This window comes from Mustela putorius, unplaced genomic scaffold, assembly GCF_011764305.1.
Source record: "Mustela putorius furo isolate JIRA1106 unplaced genomic scaffold, ASM1176430v1.1 tig00003853_pilon_pilon_pilon, whole genome shotgun sequence".
Taxonomy (NCBI): domain Eukaryota; kingdom Metazoa; phylum Chordata; class Mammalia; order Carnivora; family Mustelidae; genus Mustela; species Mustela putorius.
In genome coordinates this window covers 36,301,855-36,324,140 of record NW_025422005.1, presented here as the reverse complement: position 1 = coordinate 36,324,140, position 22,286 = coordinate 36,301,855, and the positions used below count along the sequence as shown (strand labels likewise).

At 57.3% G+C, this 22,286-nt stretch overlaps 2 protein-coding genes across 2 annotated transcripts; both read left to right on the top strand.

Moving 5' to 3' along the window:
- Positions 1-589: 589 nt before the first annotated feature.
- On the top strand, positions 590-9,771 carry KNCN (kinocilin). Its single transcript, XM_045064460.1, has 5 exons — positions 590-2,774; positions 3,403-6,023; positions 7,123-7,191; positions 7,869-7,943; positions 8,732-9,771. Exons 2-5 carry the CDS (start codon positions 5,873-5,875, stop codon positions 8,809-8,811), a joined length of 375 nt encoding a protein of 124 aa, XP_044920395.1. The 5' UTR covers positions 590-2,774; positions 3,403-5,872; the 3' UTR covers positions 8,812-9,771.
- Positions 9,772-14,108: 4,337 nt separating this feature from the next.
- Positions 14,109-21,019, top strand: TMEM275 (transmembrane protein 275). The gene is made up of 2 exons (XM_045063421.1): positions 14,109-14,223; positions 19,657-21,019. Exon 2 carries the CDS (start codon positions 19,747-19,749, stop codon positions 20,275-20,277), a length of 531 nt encoding a protein of 176 aa, XP_044919356.1. The 5' UTR covers positions 14,109-14,223; positions 19,657-19,746; the 3' UTR covers positions 20,278-21,019.
- The last annotated feature ends 1,267 nt before the right edge of the window (positions 21,020-22,286 follow it).

The window sequence follows — 22,286 nt, the reverse complement described above, 5'->3', positions numbered from 1 at the left end:
AGCTGTCATGTTCGTCGTGCAAAGAGCTTCCATGTGCTTTGTCCCGTGTAACCCTCAGAACCACACTGGTGAGGGCTGGGGTGGGATGGGGCTTCAGAAGTTCCCAAGGAGAAGCAGGAGGGAGGTCTGAGGACCAAGGCAGTGCAAGAGGTGCTGCTGGCAGCTTCTCTGGGAAGAGGGGAGGTGGGGTCAGGGGCTCCTCACTCTAGGAGCCATCCTGAGGCAACAAAGCCTCTGTGTTGACGCTGACATCCTCTCTGTTAACAGTTTTCCCTTTGCAGCAACTGATAGGTCCCCCAATGATAGGTCCGTGATCAAAGGAGCGAGACTGATACAAAGCGAAGGTCAAGCAAAGCTTTATTTCGCGCCAAGCATCGAGAATCAAACCAAATGTGCGGGGCCGCCTCTTATAGAGAGAGCGACTCCTCCCTGCCTTACAGACTAGCTTTTATAGAGCAGAGGCCATGTGGTTGGGCCTGGCCACACACAGGTGGCCAATGAGATTGTAACACACAGAGAAAGCTGCACAGTCATGCTAGGTCACACATGGGTGGCCAATTGAATTACAGTTCACCCCATAGTAGGTATTTGAACTAGCCTATCACCTTGGTCAGAATTGGTGCCCAAAAGGCACCCAAAAGGCGGGGTCCACACTCCCTGGTAGCTAGGGAAACAGTATGCTTGCCCCACTGATTGGATGTCTCCACCTGACCCGACTCATCCCTGCATTTGGCCTCACACCCCTAGTTCTCCCTGGAGGGGGATGGGCTGGAAGAAACAGGCCTGCAGATTCTAAGCCTTTTGGCCCAAAGCCTCCCAGTCCCTCCCTGGGGACTTGGAACCACGGTATGAGTTTAGTCCTCCAGGTTGGCCAGCTGAAAGATGATTTCCAGAGTCTGCCTGGACCAAGTGTCCCCACCCAGTTCTGGGTGCAGCTCCAGCTGGCTCTCAGGCCTCTGTGCCTTTGCTCAGGCGGCCCACCTCTACTAGCCCATCTCCCCACCCCGGTCCACCTGGCAAGGCCCCTGTCATCCATCGTGGCTCTGCCTCAGTGCTCCAGTGTCTCCTCTGGGTTTGTTAGCATCATCGTGCACTAAGCAACAGCTGCTGGCAGAGAAATGTCCAGGCATTATCTTGCTTAGTTTCTGTAGCCATCCCTGGAGGTAAGTCACCCCACTTAGAAGAACTGAGCAGAGAAAAGAGAGAAAAACCCTGATGTACAGGTAGGAAGACAGAACTGGGATTCTTCCCAGAGACACTCGGGACCCAGAGCTAGGCAGCCTGGCTTCAGATCCCAGCTCTGCCACATAACTAGCTTTGAGCCCTGAGCAAGTTAGTGTCTGAGAGTGGCAGTATCTTCAACCCAAAATCGGGGATGCTAGTGCTTACTTTATGGTCCTGTTGTGAAATTACGGATTAATAAACGGGGAGTGGTTAGAGCAATTCCAGGCACACACAGCCAATGCGCCATCGAGGGTTGGCTGTGGCTGGTCCTTCTTATTGCTGGTAGAGGCGCAATCCCTCTACCCAGAGCCAGTGAGAGAGATAAATCCCCCCCCCCTTTCCTTCGCTTGTGTGGGTGGAGATGGGTCTAGACTTTCCAGATGGGCCTGGCCTCCAGCCCTTCGTGGGGTTCTGCTGCCTGGTTGCTCTGCCCCTCTGGGCAGGGGTCTCTGTCCCCAAGAAGCAGCCATAGTGCCAGGGCCAGAGTTTGCATTTAGGGATCAGGGGTCCTGGGTTCTAGTCCTTCTGCCACTCTTGACTGGGTGATCTTGGGAAGTCCCCGGCCCTTTTTGAGGCCATGGGCCTGGCTCTGCTGGGCAGGTGGAGGTCTGGCAGACACACTGAGGGAGGGAGGCTCTGGGGCCCAGAACTGTGCTAGCCAGTCCCCTGGCTCTAGAGCTCAGGTGTGGGCTGGTCTCAGCCAATCGGCACATCCTAGATCTCAGGCCTCCTGCCTCAAATCCAGTTAGCAGGACTCCTGTCTGACCCCTCTCTGGGGGCCTGGGCACAAAGGCCAAGTCTTTCTCCCTCCAGATGTCTACCTGCCTGAGCTCTTGGGGGCCCCTTCTCCCTCCTGGCTGAATGTCTCTCACCAGCCCCCACTCCTAAACAGCAGGGCCCTGGTCCTGTGCCAGCTACTCCAGCCGCTTAGGTCTGGAGGGGACGAGGAGCCAGGTCCCCCCTCAGCTGGCACTCTTGTTGCCATGGTAGCGGTTACCTTGGAAGCCACTTTCCCGAGTTCAGCTTCTGAACAGTCTGGGAAAGCTGCCCGTCCCCCAGGGGACCGGTGCATTAATCACGCTCTTTTCCAGGGTCCTCACCCCGCAAGGAAAATAAACAGAACTAAACCACACTGAGGTCTTTTCTCCCAGTCTTCCTTCCCACCCCATGCCAGCCTGGGACTCAGCACTTCTGGGAAGGAAAGAGCATAGGCAGGCACTCTAGCCCGGGCCTCTCCGGGAAACAGATTTTGAGGCAGAACTCAGCTGTGACCCGTGGCCCACCCGCTGCCCACCCACCACCCTGAGTCCAGAGGCCTAGGGGACCCAGGCTTCAGCAAGGAGGGCCCTGAGGCTTGTGAGGTAGGGAACAGGTGGGGCGATCGGCCTCTAGTAACTCGGGCTTCCATCTTCTTACCTATTATAGGAAGCACATCATCCAAGGACAAACTTGTATTTTCTTTTTCACAGATGAAATAGCCTGTATCAAGGAAAGAATAACCAAGCCTTCTTCTCTACATTCCAGTCAACAGGACAGCAGGCATCACACAGGTTTCAAGCAGCCTTTTTTTTTTTTTTTAAGATTTTATTTATTTATCAGAGAGAGAGACGGGGAGAGAGCAAGCACAGGCAGACAGAATGGCAGGCAGAGGCAGAGGGAGAAGCAGGCTCCCCGCTGAGCAAGGAGCCCGATGTGGGACTCGATCCCAGGATGCTGGGATCATGACCTGAGCTGAAGGCAGCTGCTTAACCAACTGAGCCACCCAGGCGTCCCTCAAGCAGCCTTTCATGACACTCCCCTGTCATGGGAAAAGATGTGAAGGCCTTGACTGAACACAGTGTCTCCCTCTGACGGTGGGGTTGCCAATTTCTCCCACCTCAAATAGGACAAGTCAGAAATCCAGGGACAGAGAAATGCTAGAGGACTTCCCAGCTGAGCACGGGATCTGGACACTGAGGTTCTCGCAAGAACTCTGGGGCCATCCTACCACTCCCCATCTGTTCTCTAAAGGAACTTTAGAGGATGGGTTTGTCCTTCTGTGATCCTGTAACTGATCATGGTTTACTGTGTCTCTCCTCCATATTTCCTCCTCTGACTGCAGGCCCTGAGGGATTTACAATGTCAACAAACAAAACAAAAAACAAAACCCTCCAATTTAGAACTTGGTCTTGTTTTTAGAGGTTAGAGTGTTCTTCTGGGATCTGGAGCTCACAATGCACCGGCCTCCCTGGCTCCAGCCTCTGCCATCTCCATCCCCCTCCACCAGATGGGCAAAGTGCGGTTCAGGAGGTGAGTGGCTGGCCCAAGTCCCACAGTGTGAGGCGCCCTGTCCTGCTGACAGTGGGGGGGCCACCTTCACCCTCACACCCCGCCCAGCCAGAGTTATGCAAACACTTAATGGGGGTGAGGGGGTTGAGATTCCCAAAGCTCAACATCTCAGGAACCCATTTTCCTAGACAAGTATTTTGACAGCTCCTTCTAAAACTAGTCAGTGGGAGAGCAGTTATGTGTGACAGAGACATGGGCTGTCATTTGATACCTAATTAGAGGAATAATCAGATCTCATCCTGGAGAGAGGCACAGGGGATGTTGGCAGCAGCCCCTGGAGCTGGGGAATGCCCACCTCCAGGGCTTCCTCTTATGGGGGCCAGGAACACAGCCAGGGGGGCCCACTGGTGCTCTGCAGTCACCCCCCCCTCTCCACATACTTTTGAGTTCACACGTCTTTGCCCAGGCCCCTCTCCAGCCTCCTTGCGGGGCCTTCCCTTCACTGAAGCTCAGTCTGGTGACCTTGGCCTTCTCAGTTCCCCAACCCCACCCAAAGAATGCCCCTTGTTAGAGATGGAGGTCCCATGGTGCCCACGGCCCTCCTCTGTGGTGACCCGAGCTGGTCATGCAGGTCCAGGCCCTCCCTGAGCTCTGCCTTATGTTCAGGCAGAGCACAGAGAAGCTCACTCCCTGAACCAGCCCTTGTGGGGCTGGTGATCTACAGAGGAGACAGAGAACAAGGCCAGGTGATGGGGACATGGGAGCAGTGGTAGGCAGCCCACCCACTCAGGCACCATCGGGAATGCCTTTACAGAGCTGGGGCTGGCTGAGTAGGGTCCTGCAGGACAAGGAGGCATTCCCCAGAGAGCAGGGGCTAAGCAGACCCTCAGCAGAAGGGCAGCAGCAGAAAAGGGGAGGAATGAGGGGGAGGGGGTCGCTGTGGAGGCGGAGGACTGTGGCTTGGCTCTGTTGGGTGGCAGACATCTTGGGGAGACCGAGGCACGCAAACAGAAGCCAGTGGGGCTAGTGATGGGACCCTGGGAATAGTGCCCAGGTGCCTAGGTGCAGGCATAGGACCAGGTCCAGATTTGGGGATCAGGAAGACCCTGATGCATCAAGGGCCCAAGAAGAGCTGGGTCTGGGGGCGGGAAAGGGCAGGGCTGGGCTACCACTGCCTAGCCTTGACCTGGGGGGTCCTGCAAGTAGGTCAGACAGGCTGGGCAGAGGAAGTCAGGAGGTGCTAGCCCTGTCCCAGTTAGCTGACCCTGGCCACTGGCACCCAGTCCCTGCCAATCCTTCTCCCCATATTTGTTTTCCTCCTACCCCATTCCCCACACAACTCTGCTCCCTGCTCTTCCTTCTCAGACCCCCACCCAGGATCCCAGGAGGGCTGAGAGGGCTCACTCTCCCAGCCTACTGGCAATTAAGGGGGTAGATACCAAGCCTACCTGAGGAGAAGGAGGTGCCCTGAGATCAGCCTCAAACCAGGACCCCTCAACCCTGCTCCCCCTAAGAGACCAGAGGTCGACAGGCTGTGGGGAGGGGCGAGGGGAGAGCAGGAACTCAGAGGAATACCTCTTTCTCTCCTCCCGTGCCAGTCACCATTCCTGTCTCTTGAGCCTCCTCCAGGTCCCCTCCCATGCCCGCCTCTGAGTCCCTGAGTAGAAGCCCCGTGTGCCAAATGCCAGATGGGCGCAGAGGGTGCCCTGAGCATGTAGCCAGGGAGTCCCCTCACATCCCTGGCTGCTAAGCTCCACGTGAAGCCACCAGTCTATCCTGCCCCCTCAGGAAGCAGCAGCAGAACCTGGGCTGAGGGCCCCAGTGGGCCTCTGGGGCCTGCGGCAGCTCACATTGCAACCTCATGAATAACGCAGGGCCTCCCAGCTGCCTGCGTCTCCGAGGAACCCGTGTCCCCTGCACCGACCGCCTCCACTGCTTTAAACTTTCATAGGCCAAGGCCCAGTGGCAGCGGAGCCAGCTCCAGGTGGCCTGAGCCCCATGTCCTGGGCAGGGGAGCTCAGGCAAAGCTCTCCTGAGAGGAAGGTAACAGGGGGGACCTGGTGGGCCAGGCCTGGCTCTCCAGGACGTTGACAGTCAAGGCAGGAGGTGATCAGGCCAGAGTCTCAAGAGTGGCCTCCAGATTCCGGGCCTTCACGGTAGGAGGAGTAGGCTGGTGTGACCTGGCAGGGATCCTAGGTCAAGGCGCGGCTGGGGGCCCCTAGGAGAGTTGTGGGATAGGGTTACCAGGGCTGAATCCTCCTGCCCAATTCCCACTCTGAAGGGGGAGCACCCACAAAGACACATCCAAGAGGACCGAGACTTCCAGGGCTTTCCTGGGGACAGGCCCCACTGGCTGCAGACAGTACCTGAGTAGGCCTGCATGGACATCCCCATCAGCAGCAGAGACTTCCGCTGCCTACAGCTGGCCTGCGTGGGCCTCGGCCTGGTGGCCGGCAGCATCATCATCGGCGTGTCTGTGTCCAAAGCTGCAGCTGCCGTGGGTGGCATCTTTATTGGCGCCGCCGGTCTGGGTGAGCAGGTGAAGGGCATGGGGAGGCGAGCAGGGGTGCGGTTAGGTGAATGAGAAATGGAAGGAAGGGCTGGTTCAGCAGGAATTGTCTGGGGAGGATGGAAGCTAGAGGTGTGAGCAAGGCAGCTGCTGGGGTACGGGGAGGCAGAGGAGGCTTGCGGTGACATTCCTTCTGCCGGGAATAAGGACACTGTGGAGAAGGGTTGCCACAGGTCTCTTCGGCTGCTCCTCTTCTGGCCCTTTAGTTCCAAGCCCTGGGCTCTTGGGGTTTTGGTGGAATTCATCAACCAGCTGGGGGTGGGTTGACAGCAGGGCAGTTAAAAGAGGACAGAGGTCCCAGTGGGACACTCTGTGACCCAAGGTAGGATCCAACTCAAAGGGTTACCTTTTCTTTCCTGGTATACCTTGGCAGGGCATCTGTCTGTCTATCCAGGCATCAGTCTATCTGTCTGTCTGGGTCAGTCCCACTGCTATCCCCATAATGATGTTGAGTACCATCCCTTTCCCCACTCCCCTGGGGTAAAAGCAGAGCCAGAAGCAGCAGACTGGTTGGTTCTCGGCATCTGTACCTGCAAACTCTTTCCAAGGCCACAGACACGTGGTCTGGGGATGAAATGGGAGTGGGCCAGGCACAGTCCACTGTGCTGCTAAGCCCTCCCCAGGTCTGGGTGGGAAGGAGCCTGCTCAGGAGCTCCCAGCTCTGCCTTAGGGGAAGATGGGGCAAAGGCATTTGGTGGTGGGGATGTCCCCTGGGTCCATTTCCAGCCCACTGAGAAGGACGGAAGCTAACCATGCTAATCACTGGGATGGGCTGGAGCCAGGAGCCTGGGCCTTCACAACCTGGAGCCCCTTCCCCAGATAGGCACCACTCCCTGCTCCCTTCTAGGAGCTGGGTGTTGGGGAGCCGCCCCCTCCCAATACTCACACGCTCACATTGATGCACCCAGAGTCCCAACCTGCACCCCCATGCTCCTCCCATGCACACCCATTATCTCCCCAAGAAAGCACTTCCAGGTGCACAGCCTGCCCACAGCTTCATGCAGCCTGCACTAAGCAGGCCCCTTGCCCATCACAGAACCCCTCTGTGTCTCTCTTCTCAGGGCTTCTCATCTTGGCCTACCCATTCCTCAAGGCTCGGTTCAGCCTGGACCACATTCTGCCTACCATAGGTGAGTCCTCGACCAGCCCCCAGCTGAGCCCGCTTCCGAGGACCACTGGTGAAACCCACTGTGTATAAGTCCGTGGCCTGCTCTGGGGTGGAGCCCAGCCCCTGTGTGTGACTGCTCCTGGGTGTGGGCACGTGCGCGCGTGCGTGGTGGGGGTGTGTTGGCGTTGCCATGACTACCATGCAGCAGACTCCAGCCTGTTGCTGCAAATACGCCTCAACCAGCTCAGAGCACCCAGAACTCCCATCTCCCCCCGAGAGAGTTTCTAACTCCCCCAGAGCCTCCAAGTTCTCCAGATAAGCCCATTTCATACCTTGAGCCCCATAAATACCCTCTACCACCCCTAAGACTTCAGGACCCTTTATAGCTCCTTAACGCATCTCTGCCCCCCCCCCACATACATGTTACCCTCTCCATCAGTCCTGGGGTTTACAGAGTCCTAGTTCTCCCCATGATGCGCACCTCCTTAAAAGGTCTGCCATCTTTCCCTTCAAGGACCCGTTTCTTCGAACTCCGCTCCTAAATCAGCCCAGATCGTGTGGGAGACCTCCAGGAATGTGGCAGACAGAAACAGCAGCAGGGATGGAAATGAGACAGTAGGAAGGACTTCCCTTCCCAAAGCAGGACTTGATCTGACAGCGGCTTAGTAACCAGGGTCTTGGGGCGCTCTTATTCCACAGGGAGCCTGAGAATCCACCCCCACCCAGGGCCAGACCATGGCGAGGGAAGATCCAGTGCCAATGGCAATAAAGAGGGTAAGTTAACAAATTCCAGAGTCCATCTTCCGTCTCTGCTCTCTGGCTGGGCAGCTCTGTGGGACCCTGGAAAAAGCCTTGAGAGACACACAGGAGAGATGTCCCCAGTTACCGGGAGCCAGCAGATCAGGCAGTTCTCCCATGTGTTTGGTCAAAACCCTTCTTGCTCCAAGCTGAGCTGGGCTCCTCTTGTTTGACCTCGGGCCTTCTCATCATGCCCATTATGGACACTGGGAGCCCCTCTAGGTCCCATGTCCCAGTTCATGTTTTCACTCTCTTCTCCAATGATGGAATCCAGAGCTGGTACCTGAAATGGAACATCTGCCTCCTCTCCCATCTCCACACACCAGAAAATTCTAGGGCAGGAGTTTTTCAAAGATGGCGCCAGCCTACAGCGGCTACCCACCAGTGGTAGGACACCTAATGCCAGCATAAGGTCCCCTTCCAGACCCTGCTCCAAACACTTTACATTAAAACAACCCTATGAGGGAGAGACTATAATTAGGCCCACTTTATATGTGGGCCAACTGAGGCATAGGGAGATGAAGTAAGGCAACCAGGAAATGTTGAGGCCAGACCTGAAACCAGGTACTCGGCCCCAGAGTCGTCTCTCTAACCAACCCCCACCATGCTGCTGTCCTCTTGAAGGGCCATTCTGATCCTCTCTGCCTCTTTAAGTTCAGCTGAAACTGTCCCCTGGGACTCCCCTCTCTCCCCGGTGGTCCCTCTGGGTTGCTCTGCCCCAGAGTCGGTCTACTCAGGCAGCCCTGTCCTGGTCTGTCCCCCAGGAGCCCGCAGCAGCCTGTCCACGGTGAGCAGAACACTGGAAAAGCTGAAGCCAGGGGGGCGGGGGACTGGGGAGGGCTGAGGCAGGGGCTGAGGGTCTACACCCTGCCCTCCCCTCCTCCCTCCCTCCCTCCGTGCCTGCCTGCCGGCTACCCGGCTCTCACAGCCCTTCTGGATCCAAACCAGAGATAAACCAGGCTCTGGAGACACCAGCCCCACATTCGCCTGGGCAAAGCTCTTGCAGATGGATTCCATGCAGCCCGCCGGCAGGGCCTGAAGCGAGGCACTGCTGAACGTTCTACAGAAGGCCCTTGTGTCAGGCTTTTGCCCTGGATTTTCTCTCTGGACTGCAGCTCAGCAACCTCCCCTTTTGTGATCTACTGACTAGTTTCTCTGGAATTTGGGCCCAGAGATCCCTCAGTCCCTTGCTCCAGGCTGGCCACAGAAATGAATCACACACCCACAGCAACCACAGATGGGATCCCTCAGCCCTTAAGGCCTGGCCCTGGGCCTATAGAGCTCACTGGCTAGATAGAGGGTCTGGACCAGATTCTTTCAGGTTCTCAAAAACTCTGGGCAACTCCTCAGGGACAGGCTCTTGGCAGCAGCAAAGCAGATAGGAGCATGGCCTGGACAAACAAAATGGTCACCGCCATGACACAGAGTCTCAGTGAGGCACCAACCTAGAGGCTTCCAGGAGGCAATGGCTCCTGGGCTGAGTCCTGACCTGACACTTGTACGTGACTCCATCCTTCAGCGCTTTTGGTGATCTAACTCCAGGCAAGACCTCCAGCCTTCTCGCTTGTCCCCCACCCTCTCACGGCTCCTGAACAATCTCAAACACTCCAGCCTCCAAGCTTTGTCTTGTGTTCTGGAGGCCTCCCATTCCTATCAAAAGCCCCCACCTCCCAGGTCTGGGTTGCTCAATTAAGTGTCTGCCTTCAGCTCAGGTCATGATCCCAGGGTTCCAGGATTGAGTCCCACATCAGGCTCCTTGATCAGCAGGGAGCCTGCTTGTCCCTTTGCCTGCAGCTCCCCGTGCTTGTGCTCTCTCTCTCTCCCTCTCTGTCAAATAAATAAACTTTAAAAAAAAATGTTAGTGGCTTAAATTTAATGGAAAAACGATCCCCAGTCTTTCCCTGGAGAGCCACATCAAGGCCCACGTACCCACCGGGTTTGGGGCGAGGAGGACCTACCCAGGCGTGCATGGACGCGTGCAGATGTGGCTGCGCCTTCCCGCGGCTCTTTGCTCCCCGACACCCTTGGGTTGGAGCCCAGTCTGATCTCCACAGAGCCATTTGCTCCATGTGGCCTTGTCCGGGTTTCTGAGCAGGGGGACAAGTTGGGAAGAGTCTCATTTTTGCAGGACCAATGTAGATAGCTCCTCCTCTCAGAAGCCTCCCCTGACCTCTCCGTGCTCGCCCAGCTCCAGGGTTTCCGTCCATCACAACCCTCACCACTCTGAGTGGTCCCTGTCTTCATCCTCCTCTCGAGGCCCACAGGTACCCAACAGATGTCACAAAACCAAACCAAAAGTGGCGGAGACCACATCATTGTACAGATGGGAAAGCTGAGGTCCTCCAGAGAAAGGGACACCTCAAGTCCTACGGTGAGAGGTTGGACTGCCAGGCCTTGTATCCAGGGCTCCTCTCACTCCCCACCCGAGCCTCTACCCGCTGTTGGACTCTGCACGGGGACCAACTGGCTGGCCATGGTGTGACAGGCCTCCACTCATAAATGCTGGCCCATCATGGAGCCTGTGGTTCCTCCAGCCTCAGAGAAGTTCCCCTCCCTGCACTTCCCTCCCCTCCACTTCCCCCCTGCCTGCTCCCTCAACAGTATCATCTGCAGCATAACCCAGGCCTGGGGGCCCCTCCTTGATCAGCAAAGAAACCCTTCCTCCTGCCCATCTTTGTACCTCACCTGAAGCGTCCCAGAACGATGACCAAGGATGGAAGGAGTGGAAATGAGGGAAGTGGAGCCTGAGCTGTGGGGAAGAGGAGTGTGGCACTCCCTGACCTACCACCAAACCCTTCCCCAATATGATTTCCCCAAGGCAAGGCTTTGGTATCTTTGATGCCAGGCAGAGCTTGACACAGAGCGGTATAGGGGATCAGAGCAGAATAACCTAAGGCATGAATGCATAAAAGGCAAGGGCTATGTCTACTGGGCAAGAACTAGGCAGGGGCCCTTGAAACCGGACCCCTGAGATCTCCTTTCCCCCAGTCTAACTGAATGTCCAGATCCATCCTCCCAAGTGTCTTTCCACAGCAACCCCCCCCCCGCCCCTCAACCTGGTCACAGGAGTGGTCCATGCGGAGCTCATGCCCCTCCCCACCCAAGCTTTAGAAAGTAAGTTTGGGCCAAGTAGGCAGGATGGTGTGGGAGGTCATGTTAGGGGGGGAAGTGCTCTCTTTCCTCTGAGCAGCTCTGGAACCCTCCAATATTTCCGCACAGAGTGAGCATGGGCAGGGACAGCTCATGGAACCCAGCTCTCCCAGCAGTCTGCTCAATAAATGAAATCAGTTCTGTCCCGCAGCCCTGCTCTGACCTCAATTGCAGCTATGCCTGGCTGGCCCCACGAGGTGGACAGAAAGCCAGTCCTCAAGGAAAAAAGTTGGAGAATGCAGACCTGGACACTGGATCTGACCTGCTGCGGTTTGGGAAGTTTAGGAAGTCTTCCCAAGGGAAGTGATGTCCCAGCTGCATGGTGAAGGCCAATCTGGAGTTAGCCAGGTGAAGGCAAAGTCAACCATGGCTCAGAGAACATACCGAAGTGGAGAGTGAGTGGTCCAGGCAGCCCCTTAGAGGTCACAGCCCTGCTGGCCAATTGAAAGGACTGACCAGGCAGGGGCTGAAGTCTAAGGATGACACATCCTGTCTCTGCATCCCCTACAGCCCCATGCCCCTGAACCCCCACAGGGTTCGCATCAGGAAGGGTTTTTTTTTTTTTTTTTTTAAGAGTTTATTTATTTATTTATTTGACAGAGAGAGATCACAAGTAGGCAGACAGGCAGGCAGAGAGAGAGAAGGGAAGCAGGCCCCGATGCGGGACTCGATCCCAGGACCCCAGGATCATGACCTGAGCCGAAGGCAGAGGTTTTAACCCACTGAGCCACCCAGGCGCCCAGGAAGGGTTTTTGAATGGATAAGCAAACGAATGAAGGCAGAGGCTGGAGGAGATGCTCTTCCGGCTGAACACCTCCAAGTTCTAGAAATCAGTGCCTCAGTCTCCTACCGTGTCCTCCCTCCCCACCCCTTACCCCCCAATAGGTCCTTACAGACCGCACTGGGAGACAGTGTCGCCTCCTGGAAGGGGATCGTGGCCACACCCCATTCTGGGGGGCGGGGGATTGGTGGGCGGTGACTGGGGAAGGGTGGCTGAAATCAAGCCCCTTCCCCCAGAAGTCTCCCTGCCCCCAAGAGCTCCACCCCCGCCCCTTCCAGGGAAGGTGGGGGAATCCGTCAGGGGCTGCAGACGGAACGGTGCCACCTACGACCCTCGCTCCAGAGTGGCAACGTCTGCAACCCAGGTCCCCCAAAGTCCGGGCTGGAGACCGCGGGGGTGCCGGGAGCTCAGTGTAAGGTGCTAGATGCCGCCGAACTAGAGGAGGGAAGGGGAGGGGGCGGTGCTGAGCGAGAGGGGGGAAGACACTCCGTGAGAACGCCGCTGCGCCGGGCGCAGAGGGGTCCAGCGGCCGGCCGCAGCGACGCGGCGGAGGGGCGCCCGGAACCCGCCGCCCGCGGCCTCTAGGGGCCCGGCAGCCTGGGCCTGCGCCCCCTACCCCTGGCGCCCACACGTCCGTCCCTGGCCCCCCAAACCCCAGCCTGGGGGATCCTGCCCTCCTGCTGGCCTGGGCTGCTCAGACAAGCGTCCGTCCCACCGGCTCAGGCAAGTGAAAGCCCTACGAGTTGTGGGAGGTGGGAGGTGGGAGGGGGCCAATGGGATGAGACCAGCAGGAGAGGGCTGCCAGGACAGGGCCACCAGGACGGGTGTCTTTAGGGAATGGAGGAAGCTCCATCCACCCTGAAACCCCAGCAGAACGGAGTAGTGCTCAGACAAGAGGTCAGGGACATGTAGCCCAGGATTGGATTTTCCGAAAATAGATGAGAAAGCCATAGAGGGAAACAGGAGCAGGGGACATACAGCATGCGGTGGCTACCTTGAGCCCCCTCTGCTTGACCCTGATCCCTCCCTGCTCTATAACTCAGCCAGAATCTGCCCCCAGGACCCACCTCCAGTCACTGCTCCGTGGACAGCCATCCCCTCCCAAAGCCCAGAGTGATCAGGGAGTCAGAGAGAAGTAGACAGAGTCACTTCAAGACCAGGACCCAGGAGAAACCAGGAAGGCAGGACACCCCTGTGACCAACTCCTCTTTTCCCCATGTGTCTAACCAATGTACTCCACTGTGACCGTAGCAGCACACAAGGGGGACAGAATGCTGGTCCTCCAGGAAAAGCGCTGGAGGACACAGGCGGGGGCACCTAATTTGACCTGCTGACCCCGGGAGTTAGGGAAGGCTTTCTGGGGGAAGCGAAGTCGTGGGGGCACTCTGAGGGTTGAGCTGGAGTTAGCCAGGTGAAGGGAAAGCCAGCCTTGTTTCAGGCACAGGGGACAGAATGTCCACCTGACCACACCTGCTGAGCTCGGCTCCACTAGAGCACAATCCAGGGGGCCTGCCTGGAAGAAGCCAGCCCAAAGGCAATAGTGAGGAGCCCAGGAAGAGTGCAGCCGGCTGGGAGAAATGGAGGAGGGGAGCGGGTGAGGAAGTAGGGAGACTGAAGAGGAAGGGATGGATTCCAGAGACACTCAAGAGGGGAGAATCTGCAGGGACTGGCGATAGATTGGGTTGGAAACGCGTGGAGAAAAGCCTGGGGGAGGAGGAGGAGGGAGGGTGAAGCCCGGGTGTCTGACTGGGAGTCTGGGCTTTGTGGCAGAAGATGAAGTTTAAGGAGCCTGTTTCGAAGAGGAAGGGAATGCTTCCAGAAGGGAGGGATCAGCAGGGCCAAAGTTGTGGAGAGGGCAGGTTAGCTAAGGACTGAACCTTGTCTGCTAATTTCAGCAATGAGGAGAAAGCAGCATGATGGGACAGAAACTAGACCGGAGTGGAATGAGTCTTGTGGGGGTAAAGTGTAGACAGGTAGGGAGTATAGAAAGAGCTTTGAGTAAGGGAAAGGGAGTGGAGGTAGATGTGGGGTTGAAGGGGGGTCTGGACTGGAGGGTCATGAGTGTCTCCCGGAGGAGGTGCGGTCACAGTGGGGGTGCTGATGAGCACTGACTGGGTGGAGGGAGGGTCCCCAGGAGCCTTGAAGCCCTGAGTGGTGCCAGAGATGCGCCGGCGGGTGGTTTTCTTCTCACCCATTTGCCTTAGCAGTTTGGGCAGAGCCTTGGAGGAAGCAGAAAGCCCCACTGAGGCCAGGTGGAGGTTCTGCTGGGTGGCTTCGGCAGAAGGACAAAGAAACGAAGGACAAAGGCAGAAGCTGCAAGACAAGGTAAATTGATGGAAGTCAGGTAGTGTGCAGAAGGAAGTGGGGGCCCAAGACTCGCGCGGGGAATGCTGAGAGCTCCAGGACTGCCCCAGATCTGAGAGCGGTCAGAGCAGGAGGCAGTACAGTGTCATGGTCAAGAGCATGGGTTTGGAAGCCGCACCACCTAGGTGTGAATCCCAGATCTGCCACATCTTCCCACCATGTCTATGACCCTGGGCAAGTGATGCAACCTCTCGGAGCCTCTGTGTCTCCGTCTGAAACAGATGGCGAGAGCATCTGCCCATAGACATTCAGGGCGCTGATCTGAGATGATACAGAACATACGCAAAGGGCCTCATAGAGTGTACAGCACAGAGTAGGTGCTGTCCAGCTGTTTCTCTAGTGGTAGCTGTGAGGGTATAGTCAAGAGTAGGATAGCTGGGTTTCTCAGAGCTGGAATGGCTCATGGTGCTGACAGGGGTGATGAGACCCCAGGTGGGGGTGCGGGGGTGAGGGAGAGGGTCGCTGAAATGGAATTGGGCCCTGGAGATGAGAAGCCAACCAACTAGGAGGGCACAGGATGGGGCAGTTGTATCAAGGATGCCGAAGTCTCTCGGAGCTGGGGGGGAGGACTTGGACTGGAGGGCAGGAAGCCCAGCTCCACACCAGGCAGCCGGCAGTCCTTCCCCCCTACCCCTCCCACTAGCTCCAGGCAGCAGAGTTGCATGGAGGGGAGGCAGAGGCCCAGACTGAGGCTGGAGATCCAAATCTGGCCATAGACATGGCCCCTGCTGGGGGCTGAGCGCAAGCAGTCTGGTGGGCAAGAAGGTGAGCACTGGGGCAGGTGAGGAGAGCAGGAGGCGTAGGGCCGCCAGGAGTGCCTCACCTGCCTCAGTGCAGACTTGGTCCGCTAACTGCAGAGCTGTGATCCCTACAGAGTGTAGGGTCCCTGGGGCCCCTCAGCTGTGCAGGAGGCTGGATCCTGTGAGGCAGGCAGAGATCATCTAGGCCAGACTCCTGCTTTCCCAAGAGCAAACCTGAGCCCCAGGGAGGGGACCTTCAAGTCCCTTGCCTGTTGCAGGCATGGGGACCCACTGTAAAGGGGAGGGTGCCATCAGGGCAGCTAGAATGGAACCTCCATTACCCCTAGCATAGGCTCCAGCTCTGCTTATCACCAAATTGCCCCCCTACACACTCACACACACACACACACACACTCCCAGGGGAAGAGAACTCCGGAGCCCCTCTACTGGGCAGCAGCTCATTTACACTGGACAGGCAGGCAACCAACCAAGAGAGTGTCTGTGTGCTGGCTTGTGTCTACAGCTCTCAGGATGTGCGACCTCTGTGTTTGTGTTTCTGAGTATGTCTGCTCACTGAGCGTGTGTGTGTATGTGTGTGCACGCGCATGCACACACGCGTGTGCCCACGCACTCAGGGATTAGGATGATGGGACCCAGAGGTCAGATACGGGAGCCGGGAAGCCACACCTTCAGACCTCCCCCTCAAGCCTCAGTTCCAGCTTGGAGAATGTGTGAGGGGGCAGGGGGGGCCTGGGGGGCTGACTGGGGTAGGGGTGGCAGCAGCTCTTTGGGCTCTGGGGAGGCAGCATTGAGCCTGCAGAAGCTGAGAGCGTCCAGGCTAGTGAACAAGCCAGCACTGAGTAATGGAGGTGTGGGAGGCTCCCCGAGGACAGGGAGAGGTTTGGGGGTAGAGAGTATGCTAGAAGGGTTGGGGGCGTGGGAGTTGGCCGAGACTTTCAGGGACTGAGGGGGAACAGAAGGGCTAAGGTTAAGGGAAACAGAGGGGTTCACAGTGAGGAGTAAAGAGCCACACTGAGCAAACAAGGGACTCGATCCCACCTGGAGGACAGCGGCTGGGACTAGCAGCTACTGCCTGGCCTGAAGCTCCAACCCCTTCGTCCAGAAGCTCCTGAGCACTTGGAGCAGGAACCTGGGGTTGGGCAGCCTGGCCACCGCCCCTGGTTAAGCAGCTCGTGTCACTGGACACAGACCTCCCAGATCCATGAGCTGGGAGGGAGGTGGGGGGTGGCCAGCAGACCTGAGCAGGCTTCAGGCAGAGACTCCCTTTTCCAGGGGCTCTCACCTCCCCCTTCTGAAGACCACCCTCCTTTGGCCCCAAGCTTGTTGACAATTAGCTGGATAGTAATACTCAATTACTACATTTTTTTTTTATCAAACATCTCTATACCCTCCTGTAAGCAGTAATTCTGGTCTAGGGGAAACATGGGCTTTTCAGCCTGATGGATCTGGGTTTGAATCCCAGCTTTAACTTGTTACAACTGAGTAAACCAGGGAAAGCTCCTTCCCCTCTGTGAGCCTTGGTGTCCTCCCAATGTCCTGGGTTCAGGACCGCAGCAGCTCACACGGTTGTAGCGAAGATTCCCAGTATTAGCGGAGGGAACTTGCTCAGCACAGAGTCACTAGAGAGTGACCAGAACCCCTGGGCAGCTGGTAGCTTCTCAGGGGGAGTGACTTAATCCCAACCCAAAACAAAAACCAGCCATATCACAGATCAATGGACCATTTTTCAGGAACCTTTTGCTATTTTGACAGTCATTTCTGAAAAGCTTCCCATTTTTACCTCCACAACCACAGCTAGGTTAATGAGATAGCAGGTTACGTTCAGAGAACAACCTGGTTAAACCTTCCCCTGACAGCTGAGGTCAGGAAAGGGGCACAACCCTCCCAAGTTGTCCACCCAAACCAAAGTCAAGAGTCTTGGTCATCTGAGGCTTGGCCTCTAGTGTCTGCTTCTGCCCCAAAGTACTTCTGTCCTGGACTCCAAACAGAGACCACAAGGCCCCTCCTGCCAGAGGCAGGACAGCAGGGAGGGTGACTCCTAGATCAGGGTCATGGGCAGCTGAATCACAGTGGTCAGGGTCCTTCCTGGGCAAGGAAAGCATGGTTCTGGTCTGGCATGGGCCACGGACTCCTTCCCTAAGCTTTCTCATTCCAAGTCTCAATTTCCCCCATCCCTAGAAGAAGGGATTGAACTAGGTGATTTCTACCAGCTCAGCAGCCTGGAGTCCTCACTAAAGAAAAGGTCTGTTCGAATCCCAGCAACTTAAGATTCAGAGCAATGACCTTCCTTCTGGCTCAGGCAGTGAGGTCGAGGGCTGGATTTGGGATGAAGTAGAAAGACTTGAAGGATTCGGGAAAGCAAGAGCATCATCTCAAAGGTTCCTGCCTCTGAAATTAAATTCGGAATTCGGAAACCCAAAAAGAATAGCATCAGTGACACCCCACCACAGAGCCACCCAGAACACTTGCCACAAAACAGTACCCCACGGCGCTAAAGGGCCACAGTCCCCCAGAGGGAGACAGTGGCCCAAACTGAATAGCGACAGCTCAGCGTCCCCACCCTTTGCACCACAGATCCCAGCCAACCAGGGTCAAGATACCCGCTGGCCAGGAGCCCTTTCTCTGCCTAGGGTGGGGACTCTGGGGGTAGTTAACCTTCCAGAGCCAACTCGGCCTCCCAGGAGCAGCTAAGAATCCTTCCTTGGCAGTTAGCCCTTGGAAGCTCAAGCCCCTGTTAGTGCTTGTGTTGCACTGAGTGTATTAAGCCAAGGAAGGAGGAAAGTGAGTTCACCTTTCTGGAGAGACCCACACAATGTGCGGGTCCCCTCCTCTGCCGTTGACCTTGGAGCAGTGTCCTTGCTGATTGCAGGAGGAGAGTTTGGACCCTGGGCTCCAGCAACTCCGGCTCCCAGAGCATTCCCCCCAGCATTTAGCAAACCCAGCCCAAGGTTAGGCTGAGAACGGGGCCCTGGGAACACCAGGTTTCAAGTCCTGACGCCACCATGGCCACTCAAAGGCCTTGGGTGAATTTAGTTAATCTTTTTGTGCTTCAGTGTCCTTCTCTATAGAACGGGGCTATAATACTGATACCTAATCTCATCCTATAAAAACTAAACCAGCTGTTACTGCAAACACAGAGGCCAGGCAGAGAGAGGCTGTCCGGATTGAGGAGGGTGTGATCCCTCCCTGGCACTAGCCTTGGCTTTCACTCACCCAGTCTCAGATCCTCTCCAGCCCCACGGTGTACAGGCCTTGAACGTGCAAGAAGGACAATTCAGGTCTCAGCTCTGGTTCTGTTCCCCGACTCCATCTGACCAGCCTCCCCAGATCTGAGACCTTTCGGCCCCCTTCTCTGGCAACCTCCACAGTGACAACATGGCTAACATTTACTGAACTCTCACTATGTTCTGGGCCCTGTGGTAAGCCTCTGATTCAGCTGAAAGCATGTAATTCTCACTACAGCCTGAGAGGTAGGCTGTGTTACAGGGGTTAACACTGACACACAGAGAGGCCGCTGGTCCAGGTCGTGGTCAGCTGCTCACCTGGCATGCTCTACTCCCACCTGGGGTAGCACTATCCCATTACCCCCCTCCCATCCCCACTCAGAGCCCTTTTCTGACATTTTGTCACAGTCCTGACACAGCTCCATAGCTATGATCTCAGCCTTTGAGGGCCTTTATACCTGTGATATCATGTTCTAGAACAGAATTCTCAAAGAAGTTATGAATCTCTAGATTCTAATTACATTACCCTTGCTTCTGCATGCACTCCCAGAATTCTAGAATCTAGTGATAGATCCCAGACCCAGATACAACTAGAGAATCCTAGGGAAGAATTCTGACACCCAGTGATTGGGCTTTCAAGTCTAGGTTCAATAGTAGAATCCTGGGGGTGGGATGGGCGTAGGGTTGGAATCTCATAGAAAGCCCAGTCTGCGAAGAAGGATCTGGGGTCTGCTCCAGCTTCTGTGGAGACTGGCCCTTCTCACTGGGCATCTGAAACATCAGGGCTCCTCACTCTCACATGGTCACTCCAGGACTTCATCTGATGGTCAGGAAAGCTAATGTCACAGTCTTGCATAGCAGAGCCTAGGGCGAAGACTCCCACCCAGACCAGGTGTCAAGGTCATTAGGTCCTGGTCCTGGTCCTGGCTCTTGGGTAAATTGCTAGACCTCTTTGGGCTTCAGTTTCTTTATCTGGACAAGGAGGGACTTGAGCAGATGATTTCTAAGGCTTCTTCCACTTGGGAGATGGAGGAAGTTCTCCAAATTCCAGGAGCTGACACCTGCCCTCTCATTAGCACTACGGGTCATAACGATATCATTTGATGAGCTCCTAGGCACATGCTGAGCCACTCATTCCCTTAATTTAATTAATGCAGGAAGGCTTCCTGGAGGAGAGGGGGTGGTGGGGCTGTGTCAGTCTGGAGGAGTAGAGAGAGGACAGCCACCAGAGCCTCAGGGGTCTGAGTGGGGAAACAATGGACAGACCCTACCCATACAGGATGGGTTGTGCTTCTCAGAGGCAGAAGCCAGGGGTTTGGCCAAGATGACCGCTGCCCTCCCCGGCACTGAACCGAGAGTGGTGGAAGCCGAGTGCCCCGCTGACCGTCTCTTCCGCTCTGTGCCCGCAGGACGACGACGGTGAGCTCGCACACGCCATGCAGGCCGGGCCAGGCCCACGGCAGGACGGGGCCTGATGGGTGCCCCGCGTCCCCAGGCCCATGCCGCCCCCAGAGAAGAGCCGAGGCCCCGCTGCCCGGCCGCCCGCGGGCCGCGCTCCAGGCCGCCTGCCCGGCCTGCCGTCGCCGGCGCTGCTGTGCGCCTGCGGCCTGTGCGTGCTGCTGGCGGGCGTGAACGTGACGCTGGTGGGCGCCTTGGCCTCCTTCCCGCCCCGGAGCAACGCGCCGCTCGTGGTGGGGCCGGCGCTGCTGGCGCTGGCGCTCGGCTGCTTCGCCGCCTGCTGCGTGTGTAGCCGCCGGGGCCCCGCGCTCCGTCCGCGCTCGGCGGCGACCTCGGGCTCCGGCCGGGGCGGCGGCGGCGGCGGCGGGCAGGTGGCGCTGGAGATGGAAAGCAGCGAGCGCACGGCGCAGGACACCACGGCCGTGCAGCTCAGCCCTGCCGCCTCGGCCGCGTCCTCGGGCCGCTCCAGCCCCGGCCCCTTCGCGCTGGACGCCCCCGCGCCCGCAGCCGTCTACGCGCCGCGCACCGAAGTCGTCCAGCTCAACCTGCCCCGGGAGCGCGTTGCCCCCTAGCGGAGCGCGTGCCGGGCCCGACTCCCAGTCCGGGCTCCCGCCGTTGGTGCCACTTAAGAGAGGACTGGGAGAGAGGAAGGAAGAGAAGAAGGAGAAGAAAAGTGAGATTGTTTCCGTATGGGTCCGATGCTGGGCACAGATGGCAGCATCTGTCCCATGTCTGGAACTTCTGGAGGGGAGAACGGCAGTGAAGAGGCACACTCACCAAAGGAGGGAGCAGTGCCTTGGCCCTTTAAGTGGGGTCGGCTGGGCCCTACTTTAACCCACTCTCCAGACTCAATGAAATAGGCCCCTGGACCTTCCATCCCCTCCCCCACGCCGCCACCACCCATGGCACGTGGGCACTGTGAATGGAGCCACTCTGAGAGGGGGCGAACTCCCAGCAAGGCCCCTGACCCCAAGGGGTGGGAGGAAGCAGGGCCAGAGAAGAATGTCAGCCTGGGCTGTCTGCTCTCCCCTCACACTGTGAAAGGCCACCAGCTTTCCCTTCTGCTCCTCCCTGCTCTCCTCGTCTCTGCCCCCAACATGATCTTTTGGGATGAAGGGGCAGGGGCCCTGATTTGAGCCAGGATAGTCTCTAAGGCAGAGCAAGGTTGAACATCTGACTGGTAGAGCAGGGGGAGCTGGGAATGAAGCACGGACAGGGGTGAATGATGAGTAGGCTGGGTGCCTCCAAGTAGGAGGGCCTCAGTGTGGTCTGCACTGTGCCGACCCGACATCCCTCACTCCTCAATAAAGCACCTTTTTGGAGTCAAGTCCCTTGTGATGGTGTGGCCTGGAGGGAGGGGCTGACTGGAGCTTTTGGCTGGACATCTTGACTGGGGCCCTCCCAGCCAAGCGCTTCATCTGCCTTGCACCAGCCCCTCCTGGATGCCTGGAGGGGGACCCTAGGGGAGCAGAGTATGTAACTAGGAACATCCGTGAGAACAGGCGTGAGAGATTGGGGCCTGGATGAATACGAGTGTGTCTGTGCTCGGGGTTGCCTGGCTACGTGTGTGAGATGGGGAGTGTGGGCGTATTTGGGTAACACTGTCTGACATCATCCATGAATGTGAGAGTGCGTGTGGGTGTGTGTGGTGGTGGTGAAGGGGTGAGTCACCCGTGAGAAGGGTGAGAGAAGGGCTCCCCGGGGCTATGCAAAGCCTAGAGCTTTCTCCCGGGCCTAGAGCTTTCTCCCGGCCTGCCTCTGCTCCACTGGGACTTCCCACCTGCCCTTGGAACGGCTGACCCCTCTCTGCCTCGGAATACCCCCTTCATCTGACCCCCTCCCTGCCTCTGCCTCTCCTGCCGTCTCCCCCACCCACTGACCTGGAGAAGAGGGAATCTATCTCCATAGGTGCAAAGCAGGTCATCTCTATTAATTCACAGGGATCGATGGGCCCTAACCTCTGAAGCACCCAGCCCCTGGAGCTGATGACCTTTCCTTGGAGCACATCCCCACCCCCACCGTGTGTGTGTGTGTGTGTGTGTGGCACGTGCACACTCGCATACATGCAAGGAAGGCCGCCTGCCCAGACTTCAGTCCTGTCTTGTCTCTTCTGGATCACTGGTCTGCAGCCTCAGACGCCACCTGCTGCTGCCTTCCTTGGTAGAACAGGAGGTGAGAGGGGCCACTGCTGATGTTCCCTTGGGATGTGGTCTGAGCCACCCTCCTTAGGAGGAGGCACCCCAGATTCTAGCCCTGGAATGCTAGCCCCAACCCAAACCCCTCTCCTGCCTGCTGGCACAGGCCTGGAATGACATCACCAGGGCTCCTTCCTCTTCTCCCCACCTACAGAGACTTCCAGATCCTGTCTGGGAGCCTGGCTGCTGGGGAGGAAGAGTGAGCATGTGCTAAGCGCTTGAGGCAGTGGGCCCCAGATGGATGGTGTGAGTGAACAGAATGGGGGGGTGGTGCACCAGGGACAACATTGACTTCCTGGAGTCTCCCTTCCACTGCCTCCCCCGGGGGAAAGGTCATCGTTTGTCCCATCTGTGCCCCCTTCCCTACCACGGGCACACCAGGAAAT